Below are 21,239 nucleotides of genomic sequence, written 5' to 3'. Positions count from 1 at the left end.
ACTATCAATACTGATGACGTCATTAACAACGGGGTTATATAATTCAGATATATGTATACACAAGTGTAGAGCAGTATTCCTTGAGGGCCCTTTTGATAAAATTAACTTGAGCCTGGGGAACCTTGCAAACGAGCGTGTGGGTTGAAGGACAATCAATATCGGCTCATTTGCGAGGAAGTAGATCGCTTGCCATACATCAGAACATGGATTTTACACCCACCAACGTACATGCATCAGTAATAAATAACTCGTTAGCTTCGATTTATTCTCCGATTTTCTGGAGCCTCAAGTGCATCCACAGACTTCTATCGGATATAATGTGGGCTGCAGGCGGCGTTGAGGAAGGAGGGGATCGGATATTTTGAGTCGATCTCGATCTTATAGACACAGATTTAGTAATACGATCCATGCGGGCTCAATGTGACTATCAGCCCTAAGATGCACCTTGCTGCATATATTGTTGGCCAAGTATACTATGAGTATACTATATGTACTGGAAGTCCTTGATGTTCCTGCGCATTTCTCCACTATTGCTGACCGTCTTTTGTTCTAGAATAGAACTAACCGCTCTCCCCAGTTCTAACTCCACACGACACCTCGGCTCCACTTACAAGCTACTAGTGTGCCGATAGCTTCTATACTGGAATCATCACCTAGTAGCGTAGTCCAGGGAGAAAGTAAGTGAGAACAAAACAGATGGCTTCGGTTCTGGAGGGGGGAGTTGCCGTGCGCGTTACCTGATATGCAATCTTGGGCTCCAAGTCACTGTCCTGTGTTGCCAAGGATAGGCACGTGAAGCGCAGTCTCGAGAATTAGAGTGAAGGGCTTCGATTGTGAGTGACATTTGATAAGACTACTCCTGATTCTAACCTCTAGAAGTGGTGTGGGAGGAGTATTTTCGTCAATGGTACTCTCCAGGAGACCTGGCATGATACTAGCAACTATATGAGGCCGATAAAGATTAAGACTCTTTTCCCGTTAGGCTCTTTGGGTCTCGAAATAAGTATGTATTGGGTAATCTTGTACATTAGAGTTCAACGTGGGTGGTATCTACCAATCTCGGCGAACAAAGGCCAGACAGACGCATAACTCCGTATGGTGGATATCGGCCTAAATAGGTACGAGTAAACCCATTAGACTATACTACTTATACTATAAAGAAATATCCATAGCCTCCAGTTCACCGTCTTAGACTTTACCAAAAGGTATGTGCATTATAACGAGCCCTGTTCTCTAGATTATTGCGCCTGGCATTCGACTCAATTAATTATCTGTCAGTCGATAGAGTTACCCGTTACTTCAGATGTTATCATGCTAATGCACAGGGCTTCTCAATACAAATTTAAAAATAAGGGTGCGGTAAAGACCCACGAAAGGAAAACGATACTATGTGACGCTTTTACTAAGTATTCCATGCATTAGGTCCCTGTAACCACGGGGTAGGTGATTTATGGCGCTTGAAAGTTGCGAACAGCCCTCTAGAACCTATAATATTTATTTGACACCTGTCGCATACGTCGGTTTCTATTCTATCATAAGCTCTTAACTAAAATCAAAAACTGAGAGACTAAGACTTGTTAATGTAATACTTGTACCCAAGGAAAACTGTGTACACAAAGAAGCTTGCCCGCTTGATATTATAGCTTGACTACATTACTAGTATGGAGACTGGAGTGATAGCTGCAATTATGATGTGTCTAGCACGCCTTTAGCCCATTTACTGGATTCCTGATCTGAGAATATCCTCTTTGGTCATGGCCCTTTTGACCGCAGAGCTTGGCTCAAGTTAATCTACAACATGAACTCAGTGGATATGTAGTAGTTGAATTAGACCTATTGATTTAGGTTTTTTGGAGGAAACTTTTCTATCCTTTACAACAGCTGGCTTGATAGTACCCTTAAAGCCGAGTACATAAGAAATCCGTATACTAGGGTAGATGGACTCTGGATAAAATTCCTTACACTGATGGTTTCCTTCCTGTAGCCCCAATGCCGTAGAATAATTAATATAATGGTCATAAATTAATCCTGTTTATGGTATATTGTCTGGGAGAAAAGAGAAAAAAAAGTAATTATATATGGGGTCAGAACCCTAATGCAACCAGTTATGTATATGTGAAGTTATTCACTACGAACATGCAATGGGAAAATACCAACCATGAAAAGGGAAAAACAGCAGGAGTGACCCTTGCAGAGCATACAATGTGGCTACAGTAGGTATCAGTAAGGACTTTGTTTCCCTTAGTCTACTACATAAAGTTGCAAATAGCCATATTTTGGAAAAATTCAAGAGTATCTTGAAGGTTGTTTAAGAATTGCAAACAAGAAGTTTGGTAATACAACGAATACTAGAGGGTCTAGAACCTGGGTCAGTGAGTATTTTTACCGTCGCTAGCGCCAAGCTAGTAGTGAGCAGTTTCTTATTTATTTACTGCACTAAGGCAAACCTCCAAGTGTGCCTGAGTTTACTCCATATTATATTTGAAATGTCTTTTGATAACAGACTCTATTCGTTGGATAGATTTTACAGTGTGAAACCGGTAGATATTAGCCCAATTTGGATGTTTACTACAGGACTGAGGCGTAGTCCTGCTCATATCCATTGTCTAGCTGTACTAGGGTATTTATGACAGTAAATTTAGGCATACATATAGATTTCTGCACCTTGAACTCAAGAGCCTATTATCGATGGAAGAGTTGTGGTCAACATGTAGGTGAGTATGTAACTGCCACATATGGCACTTCCTTGTGATGCATCATTTCTCACTGTGTTTTGTTAATCTGCAGAAGTACCTGCAAAGGTGACTGCTTCGAAGTATGAATAAGATTGGCTGTGAACCTGGATTTAGGGTTCATAGATTTATTGCGGTAGTTGAGAGAATTGATTTGAACGTGTACAGATGTGATCAAATAAACTAGTTAGTTAACTATGGTTTATTAGTCAGTACTTAGTAGAACATAAATGGAATAAATCAAGGTGGCGGAGATTTTGTTTGGCTCCCTTCATGATCCAAATTTAGCTCATTTGGAAAAAAAAAAGATTTGGAAATACACCAGGAACGGACAATACGATTACTTACTTTGGTACTCTTAAGGTTCTCATCACTCATCAGAACAGCTGGTGGATACATTCCACTTCCACCCATTACGAAAATAGGTACAGTACCGTACTAACCTAACCATGTTCGATGGACAACACCTACTCTTAAGTATTCCAGTATTTAATGGTATTATTGTATGAGATGATGATTTCATGCCTTGTTTTGTTGCCCTCCTTAAGATCCTTATCCGACCTACTGTTCCAAGTTTTCCTTTTCCCACTCTTTTCTTTTATAATTTTTTAACACTCTTCTCTCTTGTCATACTTTTTTTTCCCCCGGTTGTCTCAAGAAAATTTCCCTCCCCTTCCCTTCCACCCCTAACGTCAGGTTTGATTGCGATGACCTTTATCGTCCACCTTACTGCATAAGAGAGAGAGAGAGGCTTATCTCTCTACAAGGATTCGGAAGCCCTGATTGCTGCCAATCTCCCTTTCCTCCCCCTCTTTTTCTTTTTCCTTTTCCCTTTGGGGCGGATCACGCGACAAAGTACATTTCCCTTGATGGCCCTGGATTTCACCCTGACATCCTCGACCGTATCTCATAATGGCGTACAACGCCGTTTCTCAAGCCGACCTCGAGGTGGCCTCCAACGCGACCGATTCTGATGCTTCCCTGGGTTCGTCGCCGCACAAATCGACCTTCCAACAACTGCCTTTAGATGGCGATCATATTGGAGGAGGGAATTATCTGCAACCAGCCAAGAGTGCAGAGGACTCTAGTATTGGTCGGTTAGGTTCGTTGATCCGGTCGATGACCTCCACAAGCTACGACATGGTTGAGGAAGATGACTACGATATCGCCGATCCTCCGACAGACCGGAGGTCGAATAGTCTCCGTCGCCTTGCGCCGCTAGACACTAGAGCTGTCCACGTCGGCTCCCCTGAACCTCCCCTGCGATCTCCAATCACTGATACTCCTACTCCTCTCAGCCATCCTACCCCAGACCTCCAATCGCTACAAGGTGCCTATCTGAATAATGTAGAAAGATTGGAGAGGAGTGCCGAACAACTTAGCTCAAGCTCGGCAGATATCGGCAGTGAAATTCGCAAGATGGACCGTGAACAGAAGAGGCGCTCGGTTAGTTCGGTCTCCAATTCAGTGCGCGACAGTAACCCCATGAAGGGAACGGTACCATCCAGCCAAGGGTCTATTATTTCTGCATCTCGGTTGGCTCAAGTCTCCGAACATAAGCCCGAAGAACATTACGTCCCATCCATAATGCGAGTTACCAACGATCCTGCCCCCCCCTCTACTCAGCCTCCTATTCTCCCTGAGCCCGACTTCGCCTATTATGATCAGTATAGCCATATCCCGGATGAAATTCAACGACCATCTTCGGCTGCATCGGGCGACACTTTTCAACAAGCTAGAGTTCTCTTCACCGACTTTGATGGCGTGCATTATGTTCCCCAGGACAGAGGCCAGGTGCCGGGGCGACAGGTATCCTTGACGAGGCCGCCGCTTGCGAGCGGGCCGGAGTCGTTCAAGGAGCCGCAGACGGGGGAGGATATGGTTTATTATCCCGCTCCGGTACCCATGAGGCTTAATTTACCTCCCCGGCTGTCTCAGAAGCCTAGTTCCGAACGAGAAAAGCGTCGCACGCGATTACTTGGCCCGGTCCTAGCCGAAAACCGAAAGTCGGCTCCTTGGCTGTCTGGACAGGCTCTAGGCGATGTAAGCGATCACAATCGTGAGAAGCAGCCGGCGGATATACCCCCACAGCTTCGCGCCAGTGTCTTTTTTGAGCAGCCCGCCGCGCCACTAGACGTAGAGGTGAAACAGGCTTCGGCAGTAGCCACACTTGACAGCATTCTTGACGCCTCAACAAGTGCACCAGTTACCGCCTTCACCGATCACCCGTACGCTGGCCCCGTTGGCTCAGAAGTGTATGCCAAACACAAGGCATCCTCTAAGGACTTAGCTGCGCAGAGGAATAAACACATGTCGAGGAGTACCCTCCGAGTCGATCATCCATCTTCTGAATCAGATGTTAGAGTAGGTTCTTTCGCATCACATCACTTGCACAACCAAACAGAAAGCGATGCCGCGGACTTGCCCGAAGGCACGTCGTTACGTGACAGCGCTCATGATGGGCACAATGTAGAGCACGATTCCCAGAAAGACGACAAGGAAGAAGGCAACGAACAAGAGGTTCCCTTTACTGGTCCACCATCTACTCTATTAGCTGAACTTGAGATGAGAAAGCACGAGCTGCGCCAGCGACAGCGGACTGCCGCTACTTCTATAGGAATGCATTCGACGCTTCTCCAGCTTGATGCTGTTGCCCAGAAGCAAAGTGAACATAGGCGGCATCGGCCTGTCACCCTTGCTTGGGAAGATCCTGATGTTACCAAACAAGATGATGACGGCGACGATGATGTGCCCCTTGGAATGCTCTTCCCCGAGAAGGCTACTGCTGCCGATGACAACCGGCCATTGGGTCTTATGGAGAGGCGTCAATTAGAAGAGAGTGAGCCCTTGAGTAGACGTCGCGCGAGATTACGGGGCGAACCACCCCCACCTCCGGCACGCAGCCCTGACAACCGTCCGACTACTATGTACACGCAGAATCCGCAAGAGCCCGCCACCGACGATAGTGGTGATGAGGGAGAGACTTTGGCCGAACGCCTGAAGCGATTAAAGACTAAGGACCGCCGGAACACTGCGACAGGAAGTGAATTTGCCGATGAAATTCTTGCGGAGATAGATCACATGAATGGAGACGACAAGGAGAAAGGAGACGAAGAGGTACAAGAAGAGGAGACGCTGGGCCAACGTCGAGCACGCCTTCAGAAGGAATCGGAGTCGCGGAATTCAACTTTGAAGGTTCCCAGGTACCGAAGGAGTATGGCGGATCTCCTCCATGCCCGACGACCGGTCACTGATGGACGGCCAGCTTCCAAGGAAGCCGCACTACACCGTACTTCGACTTATCAACCGCCGTACGGCCATCGAATGTCTTTCCAACCCTCGACTCATCTAGGACAACCGGTGTCATCGAGATATCCTCAGTACCAAGGGAACGCCAGGGCTAGCTCTCTCGGCTATGGAGCCGCCCACCCCAATACATTCTACAGTGATGCTATACTGGGCATGAACCATTTGAGCTATGTTGCACCGACCAGTTACCAGCAAAAGGTTGCACGAGCTGGTGCTGAGACGGGGCAACGTGAAATTATTGACCGCTGGAGGCAGAGTATAGTATAGTATAAAGGCCTTTTGGAAATTTTTTTTTTTTCATTCTTTCATTCCCAACTTCCCCCCCCTCACTATATCTCTCTTAATCACCACGTCTTGAATTTCCTTGCATTAGTTAAAGGATTGATGGGTCTCTTGAGCGTATATTATTATTTATGACGGTTGGAAGCATGAGCCATTGTGGTTTCCTTGTAGATTAGCGAACGCTTTGCATTGCATGGATGTATAGTACTCATATTATCTTACTTTTCGGTACTAGTCAAGTTGAATGACTTAGTGGATGGGACAATTTTTGCCCTTTGCTATCCTGTATTGAGGATCCTTAGGATACGGACTTTGAAGTATGGCAAGCTTTTAGTGTCTGCCAATTCAGACCAATTTGTAATGAGACCATTTCCAGTGCCACTGATAATTTTTTATTTTCCTCACCCCTTTCTCTTTTCTTTTTTTATTTCCCCTTCCCAGAGTGGCATTGTGACAATTTTGAAATGAAGGAAGCAGTTAGGGTCAATTCCACCCGCATTCGGAAAGACAGACACATTGTTCCCTGACGTACCTTTTATTTTCCCCATCTTAACCCCTTTAAACTGAACCACTTGACATCAATCTTCGAGTTTTACGCGCTTGAATCTCCAATATTTTTTATCTGATTCCTAGACCTACCTACTATATTTATAGTAGTCTCCTTCCCCCCCTTCTCACAGAATTCGATCAGTGCCCGTGTTTCCAACTGAACACTGCATTGCACCGCCCTAGTCCGTGTGAGACAGTCCAATTAATTTGCCCCACGCACTGGATGGTAATCTTCTCCGCAGACAGTGCGTGTGAAAGAATTGCAAGCGTCATGGAAGAATTTTGTGGATTCTAAACGGAGTGCGCGCTCTTCTAGAAGCACTGTTTGTGCTTACGAGCTTGGGTCGCAAACCTCATTCTATCATGCCACCCTCTACCGTTTTCTCATACTGGCGCCGCGATCATCGCCGGTCAAGCGCCTCCCCCGTCAGGTCTTCCGCGAAACCCAACAGCATTGGCACCGTCCCTCAACTCCCACTTATTTCGAATTCAGCGGCACTGCCGACTACTTTTACTTCTGATGGATCAGGCACACATGTGTCAGGCGATTATTTACCGGAGGTTGACTTGAGTAAAGATGATGTCACTGTATCTACTTCTGCAGCCAACGCTTCCTCGTCTTCCTCAGCCAATCTTGCAGTACCATCCTCCGATAGAGATGCCCGCCCTCATTCGAGCCCGGAGGAACGGGAAAGAGACTTATCCTCCACACCGAAATCGAACTCCTCACAGCCGTCCTTCGCTGGTTCGCGCCCGGACCTTACCGAAGGCGAGTCTTCTAAGCCGAACTCGCCCTTCCGGCTTTCATTCGGAAAAGGACTATTGAACCCCCATTCGCAGTCTTCGGATAGTCATTTAAAGCGCTCATCTACCCCTGACATGGCGCAATCAAGTCATTCGCGTATCAGGGCGCCCCCCGATGAATCCTCCACGGAAAAGGTAATCGCGCCGCGAAAGGATCACAAACATGAGAGTACAATTAGCCGCCGGCAAGGAGATCGGGACGTTTCTGCAGAGCCTGTTCACCACAAATCTGGAAAGACGATGCTTCATCTCTTGAATCCCATGTCACTATTGGCCAGGCGCCGCTCATCCCAAATAGCAAGCATGCGGGCGGAGGACGCGAATATCAGGGCCCGTAACGTAATCCCTGCTATACCAGACGATTATGACCCTAGAATCCGCGGGAGCATCGTTCATGATTTCTCCGCGCCTCGACCTCGTCGGAACCTGTCCGCAGCACCTGTTCTTCTACATGGTGTGTCTAACCGACATAGTTCGCACGAATCGTCTTATGCCGCAAATGGGACACAAAGTCATCCTAATGACTTAGCAGTCTTTGCCAACGATCAAAGAAAGAGACACAGCGAATACTCGCCTGTCTTTAGAGAGCATTTCGAGGATGATCAAAAAGCCTTACAGGTTGAGAATAAGGCCTATCTACAATCGTCCTTATTAACTAACCCGCCTCATCATGATAACGATACACAGTCTGTTCCTGTCTTTGCCAGAAACCTCCCCTCAAGTCTTCCAGATCATGATATAGAATCTCATTCTATCGATAACAACACACCTAAAGGAAGCCTAGAGTCTGGACCAACGCATAGCAATGCACTACTGGATTCAGACACCGTTGAGATTGTACCTCATCAACCGTTGGGCCTACCAAAGCATCTCAAGAGTAACGCGTCTCGATTTAGCTTTGATATGAATGGCGTGGAATCCTCAACGCAGGAAAAGCTCCTAGAAGAAAAGCATAAAGAGAAGGAAGCAGCGCGAAGAGCTAAAGCCCAACTAGAGGGAGAATTAAGCGACGCAGATGATGATTTTGATAACGATCTCATAGACGACATGAACGAACTTGAAGAAAAGATTCCGGGAGTGAATGTTGATGCGGATGATGATTATGAATTCGATGACTTCTCCGGCCCGGGGAACATCCTGAACAAATCGTGGCTTGCCCCTGGCTTGTCTCCGGTAATTGCCAGTCCAAGTAGCCCTAATGCCCCAAGCATGACCCCTATCTCAAACGCTCCAGGCGGCCAAGACTTCGCTCCTGCGCCCGAAAAGAGTCTGGGATCTCCTGTGCATAATCCCATGTCTGTACATTTGAGCAATGGCCCTAATACAGGAAACGCAGCTGAAGGCTCTTTGCAGGCGCATGTGGTATCTCCGTCGGCGGTTCCACAAGTGCCTAGTAATTCTCACCTCAGTACCTCACAGCTACTTGATGACGAAGACGAAGATGACTTGTACTTTGACGATGGAGAATTCGGTGATCTTAGTACTGAAATCGAAGGCGAGAAGTTTGATGAATCAATATTTGACGATGAGACAAGTCATCTATATGACCGAAAGCCGGTAGTTCAAGGAACCCCCTCTGTCCAGCAAGAAGAGCAAAAGCCTGGCATTGGGGATGTCCTGAATGAACATGATGGATTACCAGGACAGGATGGGGACCTGAAACATGCACCAAGCATGGCTAGTGACTATCAAGAAGTGGCTCCCAGGAGCTACAGACATGACGAGGAATTAATGGCCAACGCGGGGCCAGCGAAGTCGTATGGTGGTGTGTTATCTGAACACAATCTTGAGGCATTGCACAACGCTCTGGCTAAGGCAGCCAATGACTCGGTCACCGATGACAGATTTGGATGCTGCATCAGTGTTAGTGAACAGTCTCTGGATCAAGGAAGTGTCGCACAGACTGTGGGTTCCCATCCAGGGCTAGTTTCGGACGACAGCCGTTTAAGCCAGCCGGCGGATGTAGTAGGATTCGATTCAGTTTTCGAGGATTTCGATTACGATGACAACGACACCGCTCTTTATGATGATCCCATTATTGCCGCCGCCAATGCGGAGGCATTAGAGAATGATGATGAAGGGTTCTACGGCCAGGAATTTGGGTTCTATGCGCAAGCATATGGAAACTCTACCTCGGAGCTCACTCATGGCGGATATTTTGGACCGCGTGGGGTTGAAGGTATTACCCGCAGCTTCAGCAGCCGTGGTAAATTCAGAGAACCAAGTTTAACGCCCATCACCGAGCGGAGCGAATGGAGTACGCGTAATTCGGTCATCTCACTAGCCGCTCATGGGGCGGCACACTCCAATCCACTGTCGAGCCCTGGACTAGCCCAGCTTGTGGACATGGGGAGTATCGAGGACGAAATGACACTGAGCGCTTTATTGAGACTCCGGCGTGGTGCCTGGGGCGGGAGCAATGGAAGCCTCCGTAGTAGTAGCGGAAGCCCACCTCCATATCCGCACCCTTCATCGAACCGTGGAAGTTTCATTTCAGACGTGAGCCCAACAGTCTATAATGCTCCTCCAGATGCCTTTGGCGGCACAAGCGCGACTGACTCTCCGATTGACAAAGGGGGATCGTTCCATAGTCTCGCTCAGCAACACAGTACTGTTCAGGGTGAATACGGCAATCCCTGCAGAGCCCAAGGTGACGGCTGCAACTAGTAGCCATGCCATTGCGACCGGTATATATAGCCGAATTATATATTATTTTTTTTTGGTCTCTTACGGCTGGCCTAGCTTAATGTTTTGAGAAATGTGACTTCGAAAGCGAGACCCTGTACTATGTTTAATGATTAGATGATTAATTGCATCATGTGTGTCTATCTGCTGTGTCAATCCTTTGCAGAAAGCTTGTCGAATTTATCCGCTTGAAGTTATCATAATATAAATGTACTGATCCTGGTATAGGACGTAGTTTCGTTCTCCTAATGACGTATGCCTGATTGGCAAGGCCGACGCGAACGTGGTCCTCCGCAATATCCCGCACCGGGAAATGTTCATAGCCGGCCGGCCAGCTGTGGCGGTGCAATTTACTGCTTGCAGCCAGGTAACTTCGGCCCGCTACGGCACATTCGGTTGGTAGGGTGAGGGCTGAGTCAGCAAACGTGGCTCCTGTAGGAGGAAAGCAGCCAGCCACAGCCACAGGCCGTCATAGCCGTAGATCTCGGCAAACCCTCGCTCTCTCGCTCTCATCCTGCTTTCCTGTTTCTCTCCTGTCTTCCGACACGAGGTTCTTTTGCAACCTAGCTCTCCTCTCCCCCAACTCACCCTTCGTTTCTTGCTTTTCTGTTGAGAGTGCGTGCGCTCTCTGATGAGTCCCGTTTTTGCGCAGGTGCTACGGCAATTCTAGTCGACACCTGTTTTCTGTGACACATCGTGCGTCTTTCCCTTGGCCCGTTTGAAATTCTCGGCAGCTCTCGCAACGACAAGTTGTGAAAAATATGTTAACGGATCTACTAGGTCTCTAGGTTTCATTTACATTTCTATATTCTGTCCACTCTAGTGACTTCATAGTCGAAGCGCTTCAGACTCCTTTTTTGCACCGTAATTCCTGATTTCTGTTGACGCCCCCCAAAAAAAATCCCGCAATGCTTCGTACCACAGCCATCAAGGCCGCCAGCAGCGGTATGCTGCGTAGTGCTGCCTGCACAGCCACTAAGAGGTCTTTGACTCTTGCCACTACTGCCAGAATTTCCTCTTCCAGCCAGAGCTCAAAATTTGGCTTGACGACGAGACGACCTCTCGCCGTTGTTGACCGTTTGTCCAATGGCAGCAGAAGCTATGCTTCCTCCGCAGAGGAGACAAGTAAGGGCGTGGTAAGCTATATATTATCCTAGGATTGACATACTATAAATTGGAATGGTTCCGACTGACCCGTTCGGCGCATATCGCGCGTGGTTTATGTAGGATCCCAATGATTCCTTCCTCTCGGGCAACACTGCAAACTATATCGACGAGATGTATCTAGCGTGGAAGAAAGACCCGTCAAGCGTCCATATCTCATGGCAGACCTACTTCAAGAACATGGAGGACGGTAATATGCCTGTGTCTCAAGCTTTCCAGCCACCCCCAACCCTTGTGCCTACTCCAACTGGCGGTGTTCCTCAGACAATGCCTGGCGCTGGTCTGTCGATGGCTGCCGGCACCGATGTTACGAATCATTTGAAGGTTCAGCTCCTCGTCCGCGCCTATCAGGCCCGTGGTCACCATAAGGCCAAGATCGATCCTCTGGGTATCCGTGGCGAGGCTGAGGCCTTTGGCTACAGCAAGCCCAAGGAGCTGGAACTTGATCACTATGGCTTCACCGAGCGCGATCTGGATGAGGAGTTTACCCTCGGTCCCGGTATCCTGCCGCGTTTTGCTACCGACGGTCGCAAGAAGATGACTTTGCGCGATATTATCGCCACCTGTGAGAAGATTTACTGCGGTTCGTATGGCGTGGAGTACATCCATATCCCGGACCGCAAGCCATGCGACTGGATCCGCGACCGCTTCGAGATCCCTGAGCCCTACAAGTACTCGGTTGATGACAAGCGCCGCATCCTCGACCGTCTCATCTGGAGTCACAGTTTTGAGTCCTTCCTTGCCACTAAATTCCCCAATGACAAGCGTTTTGGTCTCGAGGGTTGTGAATCGCTTGTCCCTGGTATGAAGGCCTTGATTGATCGCAGTGTGGACTACGGTATCAAAGACATTGTCATCGGTATGCCTCACCGTGGTCGTCTTAATGTCCTTTCCAACGTCGTTCGTAAGCCGAATGAGTCCATCTTCAGCGAGTTCGCTGGCTCCACCGAGCCCTCTGACGAAGGCTCCGGCGATGTTAAGTACCATTTGGGTATGAACTTCGAGCGCCCTACCCCATCTGGCAAGCGTGTCCAGCTGTCTCTGGTTGCCAACCCATCTCACTTGGAAGCCGAGGATCCCGTCGTGCTCGGAAAGGCTCGCTCCATTCAGCACTACAATAATGATGAGAAGGAATTTAACACTGCTATGGGCGTTTTGCTGCACGGTGATGCGGCATTTGCTGGCCAGGGTGTCGTGTACGAGACTATGGGCTTCCACTCCCTGCCTGCTTACTCTACTGGCGGAACCATTCACATTATCGTGAACAACCAGATTGGTTTCACTACCGACCCTCGTTATTCCCGTTCCACCCCTTACTGCTCGGACATCGCCAAGTCGATTGATGCCCCTGTCTTCCACGTGAACGGTGACGACGTTGAGGCCGTCAACTATGTCTGCCAGGTTGCCGCAGACTGGCGTGCTGAGTTCAAGCGCGATGTCGTCATTGACATTGTTTGCTACCGTAAGCAGGGCCACAACGAGACCGATCAGCCTTCTTTCACTCAGCCCTTAATGTATAAGCGGATTGCCGCTCAGAAGAACCAGCTTGACAAGTATGTCGAGAAGCTGATTGCTGAGGGTACATTCACTAAAGAGGACATCGATGAGCACAAGAAGTGGGTCTGGGGAATGCTTAACGATAGCTTTGACCGTAGCAAGGACTATCAGCCTACTGGCAAGGAGTGGTTGACCTCCGCGTGGAACGGATTCAAGTCTCCCAAGGAGCTGGCCACCGAAGTTTTGCCCCACCTCCCCACTGGTGTTGAGGGTTCTCTTCTGAACCACGTCGCTGACAAGATCAGCGGTGCACCGGATGGCTTCACGCTGCACCGTAATCTCAAGCGTATCTTGTCCAACCGCAAGAAGACTGTGGATGAAGGCAAGAACATTGACTGGGCTACCGCCGAGGCTCTTGCTTTTGGCTCCCTCGTTTCGGAGGGCTACCATGTCCGTGTTTCCGGCCAGGATGTTGAGCGTGGTACCTTCTCCCAGCGCCATGCCGTTGTGCACGACCAGGAGAACGAGACCACCTATACTCCTCTGCAGCACATCTCTGATAAGCAGGGCAGCTTCGTTATCTCTAACTCCTCTCTGAGCGAGTTCGGAGCGTATGTTTATAATCCACCCTTTTCTCAATTTTGTGCAATACTAACTTATCTGCCAGCCTTGGATTTGAATACGGTTACTCCTTGACCTCGCCCAACGCCCTCGTTATGTGGGAAGCGCAGTTTGGTGACTTCGCGAACAACGCTCAGTGCATTATTGACCAGTTCATCGCCTCGGGAGAGTCTAAATGGCTGCAACGCTCCGGTCTTGTCGTTTCTTTGCCCCACGGTTATGATGGCCAAGGCCCAGAGCATTCTTCCGGCAGAATGGAGCGCTGGTTGCAGCTCTGTAACGAGGAGCCTCGTATCTTCCCCTCTGGGGACAAGCTTGACCGCCAGCACCAAGACTGCAACATGCAGATTGCCTACATGACCACCCCTGCCAACCTGTTCCACATCTTGCGTCGGCAGATCCATCGCCAGTTCCGCAAGCGTATGTACCTCCCTGTTTTCTTACCCTTTTCCTCACATGGACTGCACTAACGCCCATCCCTAGCTCTTGTGATCTTCTTCTCGAAGGCCCTCCTCCGTCATCCGATTGCCCGCTCCGACATTGAGGATTTCACTGGCGATTCTCACTTCCAGTGGATCATCCGTGACCCCGCTCATGGCTCCGCGATTGATGAGCCTGAGAAGATCGAGCGTGTCATCCTCTGCTCGGGACAAGTTTACGCTTCTCTGGTGAAGCACCGGGAGGCTAATGGCATCCGCAACACTGCCATCACTCGTATCGAGCAGCTTCATCCCTTCCCTTGGGCCCAGCTCAAGGAGAACCTCGACAGCTACCCCAACGCCCGCAACATCGTTTGGGCCCAGGAAGAGCCTCTGAATGCGGGTGCCTGGAGCTACACCCAGCCTCGTATTGAAACTCTGCTGAATGAGACTGAGCACCACAACCGCCGCCACGTTCTCTACGCTGGTCGCTCTCCTAGTGCCTCCGTGGCTACCGGTCTCAAGGGTGTGCATCTCAAGGAAGAACAGGAGTTCCTCGAGGAGGCCTTCTCCGTTCACCAACACCGGTTGAAGGGTGAGTAAACTTGTGGTAGCTTGGGCAAGGGATATAATAGCCTGTAATAGGTGCCTTGTCTTCAGAAATATGAGGCAGCGAACACTCGCTTCAGTCTCCTTTGTACGATTCCATTTGTTGACAACATCCTATATTACTGTGGCGGAACATTTAGACTTCTGGTTCCTGGCACACTTTTACATTGTCCGGCCTGTTTATACCTAGCAAGTGAGTTTTGTGTGCATGTAAATTAAAGATTTGATATACAATTTTTTTTTCTATATTTGTTCTACAGACTTGCATAACCTTTGTAATTGAACGGAATGAAATTCACTCGGTTAGGGCTCGTATGACGTCAAAAGGTTAACTCACGATTAGTCAGCAGCCATTTGGGAGCCTGAGGTTTTCTCAGCAGGCACCAATCAGCTGACGCCGGCCCAAAAGGGAAAGTGATTCTGCCGTTCTCCGCACTTGGAGGCTTCAAAGTCCCTCACCTGTCCATGTCCCTGCGATATCGCCTTACCAGTCGGTCATCATCAGGGATTGCCCACTATTTCCCGACTGATCTGGGCCCTTCTCGGAACTGTGTCTCTTCGGCGCTGTCATAATGTCTTCCGCCGTCTCATCGTCGACTGTCAACCCCCGGCAGTCGGTGCGCCAGACACGGACAAATCCATCCAGAACTTCCAAGACCCTTGGGCGCTCATCCTTTGCATACGGCCATGCCTCAATGGCCGATACGCCTTCGACCCCGCCTGTTGCCCACGGCTTTTACCCTGCCCTCACGCATTTCACAGATGCCATTACCGCCCTCCCGCGAGAGTTCCGCCGTCACAATTCCCTGTTGAAAGAGGTCGATGCTAAGGCATGGGCTCTCGAGGATCACCTCCAGCAGCTACTTAAAGCTTCTTCAGAGTTACAAGCAACTCCCTCCGCAGACCAAGCGCCAGACGACACTGCGGTAGCGCAAGAAGATCTTCTAGCTACAGTAAGCCCATATAATACTTTTCACGGGCAATAGGTGCACTGAGATCTGTATACTAAGCTTCTCGTCTAATGTACAGGGTACTTCGCAAGCACCCGGATCACAAGAACACATGAGCCGGCGATATCTGCTCAGTCGAGTGCGGCAGACCCTTCAAGACCTGATGATGACCGCAGACGAGAAGAATCACGTCATTTCCAATGCGAACGATGAACTAGATCGTCAGCTCCTACGGCTTGATACTATCTTCCCCTTCATTGCGGGAGAGATCAGTGATGAAGCACGTTTGGGTAGCCTCACGCATTGGGCATATTCGAACAGGAATGCTGTGAAAACTACCACCAACGAGCGTCCTCGCCGGGAGGCTACATCTAATAAGGAACTAGCTCACGCCCTTCACGAAGCGGAAGCTGCTTCTAGGAGCGAAGCGAGACGTGAAGCTGTTTTGGCACGCAAGCAGCGCCGGACGCACGCTGATTCCGATTTTGACGATGCGCGCGCTGGCGGTCGTAAGGGACAATCCGGCAAGGTACGAGGCGCCGCTGCAAATGATTCTCCTGCAGTTGGTAATGGTCAGGTTGGTACATCGGGCCAGACTAAGAGACGCAAAGTCGAACGACCACCAGCTGTAGATACTAGTGCCGCGATGGAACGATCTGCTAGCGGTGCTGGTGCTTCTGGTCGTGCCGGTTCAAAGGATGCGCCCGACGCGACCAAGAAGAGGTCTCGCGCACCTAACGCAAATGCAGCCGGTGCACGGAAGAGGTATGCGCCATGTTTTGTTATGTTGATGCTTCCTCAGGCTTCAGATGGGCTAACTAGAGCGCTGTCAGAAACAACACCGCTACGTCTGCCGCAAATTCTCCTGTTCTAGCACCGTCCCCTCTTGTTGGAGCCGCTGCCATCCCAAGAAGTGCAGCCAGCCCGGGGCCTAATGCGGCGGCCCGTCCACAGACTTCCCGCGCTCAACAGAACTCTGCTCAGACAGCAAATGGCCGCCCAAGACCATCATCCTCGGCGTCAAACCGTGTGGCCAATAACAGTACGTTCTCCCGTCTCGTAACATCGGCTCCCGACGTCGTCTATTTGGATATCTTTATACTAATATTTGTCATCCAGGTAAAACCGCTGAAATCAGAACAACACCTAAAGAAACACCGAAGATGGAGACAGCCGCCATGGCAAACCCTGAGACACACCGGGAAGTGGAAGCGGAGACTGTAGAAGCAGCTGCATCAAAAGTGCCAGTACCAGTCAGTACAAAACGTGAGGACACGGATGGAAAGCCAGCCGAATCAATCGAGCCTGGGGAAACCCCAGCCGCTCCTATGTCGAACCCAACCCCTAAAGGCAGATCCTCCAAGACATCGACTCCCGTGCTCGCTACGGTACCGGAACCAGCGCAACGAGCCCGACCAACACGGAGCACAGACAACGCGCCGGCTAAACGTTCCCACAAGAAGAACGGCAGTGTGCCCGTTGTGCAGCAGAGGGCTGTATCAGAAGAGGAAGAATCCTATCACGAAGGAGACGATGAAGACGAAGAGGGAGAACCGCGATACTGCTATTGTAACGAGATCAGTTTTGGCGAAATGGTGGCATGCGATAACGACGCCTGTCCCCGTGAATGGTTCCACCTATCCTGCGTGGGATTGACGAAACCACCTGGAAAGAATGGTAAGTGGTTTGCATGCTTAATGTGTTGTCTGGTGAGCGTTGCTAACCGGTGAAGTCAAATGGTATTGTAACGAGTGCAAGGATAACATGCGACGAAGTCGGAGTGGCCGGTAACCTTCTAAAAATCATGGCTACGGGGTTCGGACAACGGAGGCGATTGAAAGTTGCTTTGTACAGGCGTGTGAGTACATAAAGGGATATGTAGAATGGAATTGCAGCCAAGTTGCTAGATTCAACATTAAGGCCCGGGCATCAAGCTCCTCTAGACCTAGAACACTAGTCATGGATCATCCAACCACTGGCTCACTCAAGCTCCCCTCCCCTGCCTCAACCCAACCCCAGAACCCTGCCGAGCAGCGGAAGAACCACTCGCCTCCGCCGCAACAGCAGCGGCCTCTCCCTCCAACCTCCTCCGCAGGTCCTCATACCTCTCCTCCCCTCCAGACGAACCAACAACCCTCCTCCTCTCCTTCTCCCCAACAACCCAAGCCGGCACCCTCCACCTCGCGCCCACCCCAGGCAAAATCTCCATCCTCCACGCCAACCCCACAAACCATCCCAGCACCGCCGGCAACACCATCCCAGGAAACTGCGACAGCGCCAACTGCCCCGCGACCAGGTACGTCGTCGACTTATCCGAGAAAAGCAGCGTCAACGACTTCGCCTCATCATCGGTCGCCTTCGAACTAGACGTTGAAATCCGGTAGCGGAACGTATGCGGGATAGAAAGGTGGTACTGGGCCAGGAGAGCGAAGATGGTAGCCGTCGGTCCGGAGGGCAGATAGTTTAGTTTTGAGAGGGAGAGCAGCCGCAATAGTGTTGTTAGGAGGAGGGGTGGGAGGAGCGTTGTATAGGGGGCTGTTGTTAGGATGAAGGTCTGGATAGCAGTGTTTGTTAATATCACATCTTCTTTTCTTCCCTCCATTTATTTCAGCTCCTCCCTCAGCTAATATTCCTCAACCTAACCCCGGATCGAACGGAACGGAACATAGCTTATAGATAGATAGATGGATGGATGGATAGAGATACGTACAGCTAGCTTCCTTGTTCCCCATGCGCGTTCAACGACGCGCAGGTGGTAGACGAGAATGGCGGCGAACATCGCCTCCGTTGAGTTCGTGAAACCAGCGAATTGCCATACTAGGGCGCGCCAGAATTGGCCGTAGGGCCAAAAATGCGGGGAGACATGGATCGAGGCGAGGTGTTTAATGTCGAGGATGGAGAGTGCGATGGAGGAGGCGACGGTGTAGATTAGGAGGGCTTTTGTTAGTGAGGTATGGGTTAGGCCGGAGGTTTGCATTGCTGGTTTTCTTTTCTTCTATTTTTAAATTTTTATTCTGTCTCTTTTTGGGGTTGATGCGCGAGGTTGGATGCGGTGGTCGGGGTACGAGTTTCGTTGGGATGGGTTTTTAATCAGTTAGGGATATTTTTGGGGTTTGTAGATAGATGCTATTAAGGTGATTGTTGCATGGAGGTTTGTAGACCCCCTCTTGGTTGGCGGAAGGGGGCAGTTGGTGGTGGTGATGGAATGCGATGGCGATTTGGAGATGAGATGAACACGTTGGTCAAGTTAAACGGCCCGGCCGAGGCTGCGGGTTCTGTGGGGGTTGTTCGGCATGCCGATTTCCAACGCTAATCAATATATGCATGTATGATTTGCAGAGTTAATTCCCCTTCTTGCGCTAGGCTTACTGCTGTGATGACGGTATTGATCTATATTTCGGATTTTTCCTCTAAGTAGCTTGAATTATTTCAATTGACTTGTTTTTCATTTGTGTGACTTATTGTACATTATTGGGTGGGGTTCTCTATCTCTTCTGCCAACGCCACCTTATACTTCGCCTGCGCTGTTTCTAGTGCATGAATAGTTGGCCCCAACAGTTGTGAGACCGCTTTCTCACCGCCTGGTACGCTCGAGAGGTTAAGTCGGATTTTCTTACCTGTGGCATCCAGGACCTCTCGCGCATGACGCTTCAGTCGATCCACCTCCACTCGTCGTTCGGCCTCTGCATCCTGTGCCACAGCCTTGATCCGCTCCATGGCCCGAGTCAGCGAGTCAACCAACGATGTTAGCTCTCCTGCGCGATCCGGGTTCCCGGACAGGAATGCTTGCCAGAACTGATGCAGGAACTCGGTCGTGGTAGCATGCGTCAAGGTTAAGCGGTCGTACAAGCTGCTCGACAGACCGTATGTGCCAGTAGTGGAGGACGCGTCCGTCTGGGAGCGGCGATCGCGAATCGCGGTGAGAATCTGGGCCGAAGATTTCTGCAGAGTGATTCGAGATCCAGGCTCTTGACTGTTTTTCTCATCGTCACTGAGTTCCTCCGGTTCGACAAGCCTACCCAGTGGTGCGGTACCATCATCAGGTAGACTCTGTTCGATTTCTTTGCGTAGTTCGCCTAGTATCTTTTCTGGATCTTGCTGGGCGAAGAGTCGATTTTGCTCATCTTCCGTATCTTTGGTTTGGGCAGAGAAGAACCGGCTTTGGTCTGGAATATTGAGCAGGACGCGGTTCTGCTCCTCGTCTCCGTGCAGATCGCGGAGTTGTAGCTCGTTGAAAGTATCCTCATTCATACCGATTGGCGCATGGGGATCGCCATCAGCTGGTGTTACGTTTGCCATAATCTTCTCACTCAGACTATTCAAGGTTCGGATAATGGGCACCTTGTCTGGTGCCGACCATCTCATGTCGAGGTCTGGTCGGTTTCCCTGGCGTTGACTGTTGTTCCCTTCATTTCCCTCCAAGTCCAGGAAGTGTGGAACATGCGCTTCCCGTGGTAGATTTCCGTGCTCGTCCACCGCCAAATATTTGTCCAGAATGGCATCGGTGGCATCCGTCTCTGCGAGACGCTCACCGCGCAGTTTTTTGAACAGTCGACTCTGGAAGAACCGGGACCAAAATTGCGCCTCGCTCAACTTGGGCACGTTCTCATCGTACACACGCCTAATGAGAGGGTGCTGGTTGAAAATCAGCTGAATCTGCTCTTTGCTGATGTTCAACTTTGTCACATTATCTTCCACTCGCGGCTTCAGCGTCGACAGCACGTTGTAAGACCCTCTCGTCTGCGATCTTTCAATAGCATGAGCGCGCAGCAGATGAATACGGGTCGACCAAAATTGTGACATGAACTGCCCCGCGGTCAACGTGTCGGGCTTAGTATGCAGCGACTCCATAAACATGCGTTGCAGATTCGCATCCGATTTGAGTAATGACTGTTGCAGTTCCACATCCCCCTTCAACTGCCTATCATCATCCCAGGAGCTTTTGGACGAAACCGCACTAGCAAACGCCATGGCTGTTGACATGCCTTCGCCCGCACCAGGAGCAGGAGATGGTGTCGGCGCAATTTGGGCTGTTTTTGCTGACTGAATGGCCGCGCTAAGCGCATCTTTAATGGCGTCCGCTTCCGCGCGCGCGTTGGCGCCAGCGGTAAAGTTGAAAACGTATTGCTCGGAAGAATTCGCCGGCGCGTCTGGGGGGAGGACAAAGATTTTCAACATGACTTTGGGATTACTCGCAGGGGTCTGTTGCAAATCTATACCAGAGTTCGTCAGTGCATCCTATCTGAAGAAGCTTCCGGTCGACAAGACTGTCTCCGGTGCAAAACGTTGGGTGGTGGGATGGTACGAACTCGTAACTTGAGCCACAGGTAGCGTGATCGTTCCAGTCGCGCCGCCAGCCGCCGGAATCCAAGAGATCGACTGGCCATCCTGGGACATGGTCAGGGTGCCATCTTTCTTCTTGTATGCCGCCGACCCGCTCGGAGGTGCCATCGTCTTCGAACTCGACAGCGTCCACTGTCCTGGGCGGCGTATAGGGATCCACCCATCGGGAGGAAGAAATCCCAACGGAGAATCCGAGAGCAGAAGGTCAAGAGCCTTCGAAACAGGGGACCACTTTCGGGAGGAGTGAGAAAAAAGTGAGTAGAGTAGCGGAGAAA

At 50.1% G+C, this 21,239-nt stretch overlaps 6 protein-coding genes across 6 annotated transcripts; 4 read left to right on the top strand and 2 right to left on the bottom strand.

Moving 5' to 3' along the window:
- Window positions 1-3,557: 3,557 nt before the first annotated feature.
- On the top strand, window positions 3,558-6,772 carry BDW43DRAFT_112919 (uncharacterized protein). Its single transcript, XM_032037951.1, has one exon. The coding sequence runs from the start codon at window positions 3,645-3,647 to the stop codon at window positions 6,306-6,308; it is 2,664 nt and encodes an 887-aa protein (XP_031899162.1). The 5' UTR covers window positions 3,558-3,644; the 3' UTR covers window positions 6,309-6,772.
- On the top strand, window positions 6,773-10,991 carry BDW43DRAFT_112976 (uncharacterized protein). The gene has a single exon (XM_032037954.1). The coding sequence runs from the start codon at window positions 7,236-7,238 to the stop codon at window positions 10,341-10,343; it is 3,108 nt and encodes a 1,035-aa protein (XP_031899161.1). The 5' UTR covers window positions 6,773-7,235; the 3' UTR covers window positions 10,344-10,991.
- Window positions 10,602-14,927, top strand: kgd1 (alpha-ketoglutarate dehydrogenase KGD1). Its single transcript, XM_032037953.1, has 4 exons — window positions 10,602-11,497; window positions 11,589-13,633; window positions 13,690-14,063; window positions 14,127-14,927. Exons 1-4 carry the CDS (start codon window positions 11,270-11,272, stop codon window positions 14,663-14,665), a joined length of 3,186 nt encoding a protein of 1,061 aa, XP_031899160.1. The 5' UTR covers window positions 10,602-11,269; the 3' UTR covers window positions 14,666-14,927.
- Window position 14,928: 1 nt separating this feature from the next.
- Window positions 14,929-17,509, top strand: BDW43DRAFT_112938 (putative PHD finger domain protein (Ing1)). The gene is made up of 5 exons (XM_032037952.1): window positions 14,929-15,624; window positions 15,701-16,386; window positions 16,455-16,663; window positions 16,741-17,298; window positions 17,354-17,509. The coding sequence occupies exons 1-5, from the start codon at window positions 15,244-15,246 to the stop codon at window positions 17,410-17,412; spliced, it is 1,893 nt and encodes a 630-aa protein (XP_031899159.1). The 5' UTR covers window positions 14,929-15,243; the 3' UTR covers window positions 17,413-17,509.
- On the bottom strand, window positions 17,479-18,900 carry dscB. The gene is made up of 2 exons (XM_032037955.1): window positions 18,332-18,900; window positions 17,479-18,175 (listed from the first exon to the last, which is right to left on the bottom strand). Exons 1-2 carry the CDS (start codon window positions 18,596-18,598, stop codon window positions 17,606-17,608), a joined length of 837 nt encoding a protein of 278 aa, XP_031899158.1. The 5' UTR covers window positions 18,599-18,900; the 3' UTR covers window positions 17,479-17,605.
- A 189-nt stretch (window positions 18,901-19,089) lies between these two features.
- BDW43DRAFT_312315 (TFIIH subunit TFB1 family protein) lies at window positions 19,090-21,072 on the bottom strand (the record flags this gene model as incomplete). The annotated part of the gene is made up of 2 exons (XM_032047347.1): window positions 19,090-20,834; window positions 20,931-21,072. The coding sequence occupies 2 exons, from the start codon at window positions 21,070-21,072 to the stop codon at window positions 19,090-19,092; spliced, it is 1,887 nt and encodes a 628-aa protein (XP_031899157.1).
- Between the last annotated feature and the right edge of the window lie 167 nt (window positions 21,073-21,239).

This window comes from Aspergillus alliaceus (assembly GCF_009176365.1).
Source record: "Aspergillus alliaceus strain CBS 536.65 unplaced genomic scaffold BDW43scaffold_29, whole genome shotgun sequence".
Classification (NCBI taxonomy): Eukaryota; Fungi; Ascomycota; class Eurotiomycetes; order Eurotiales; family Aspergillaceae; genus Aspergillus; species Aspergillus alliaceus.
The sequence above is the reverse complement of the archived record's forward strand: the minus strand, read 5'-3'. Positions and strand labels throughout refer to the sequence as shown.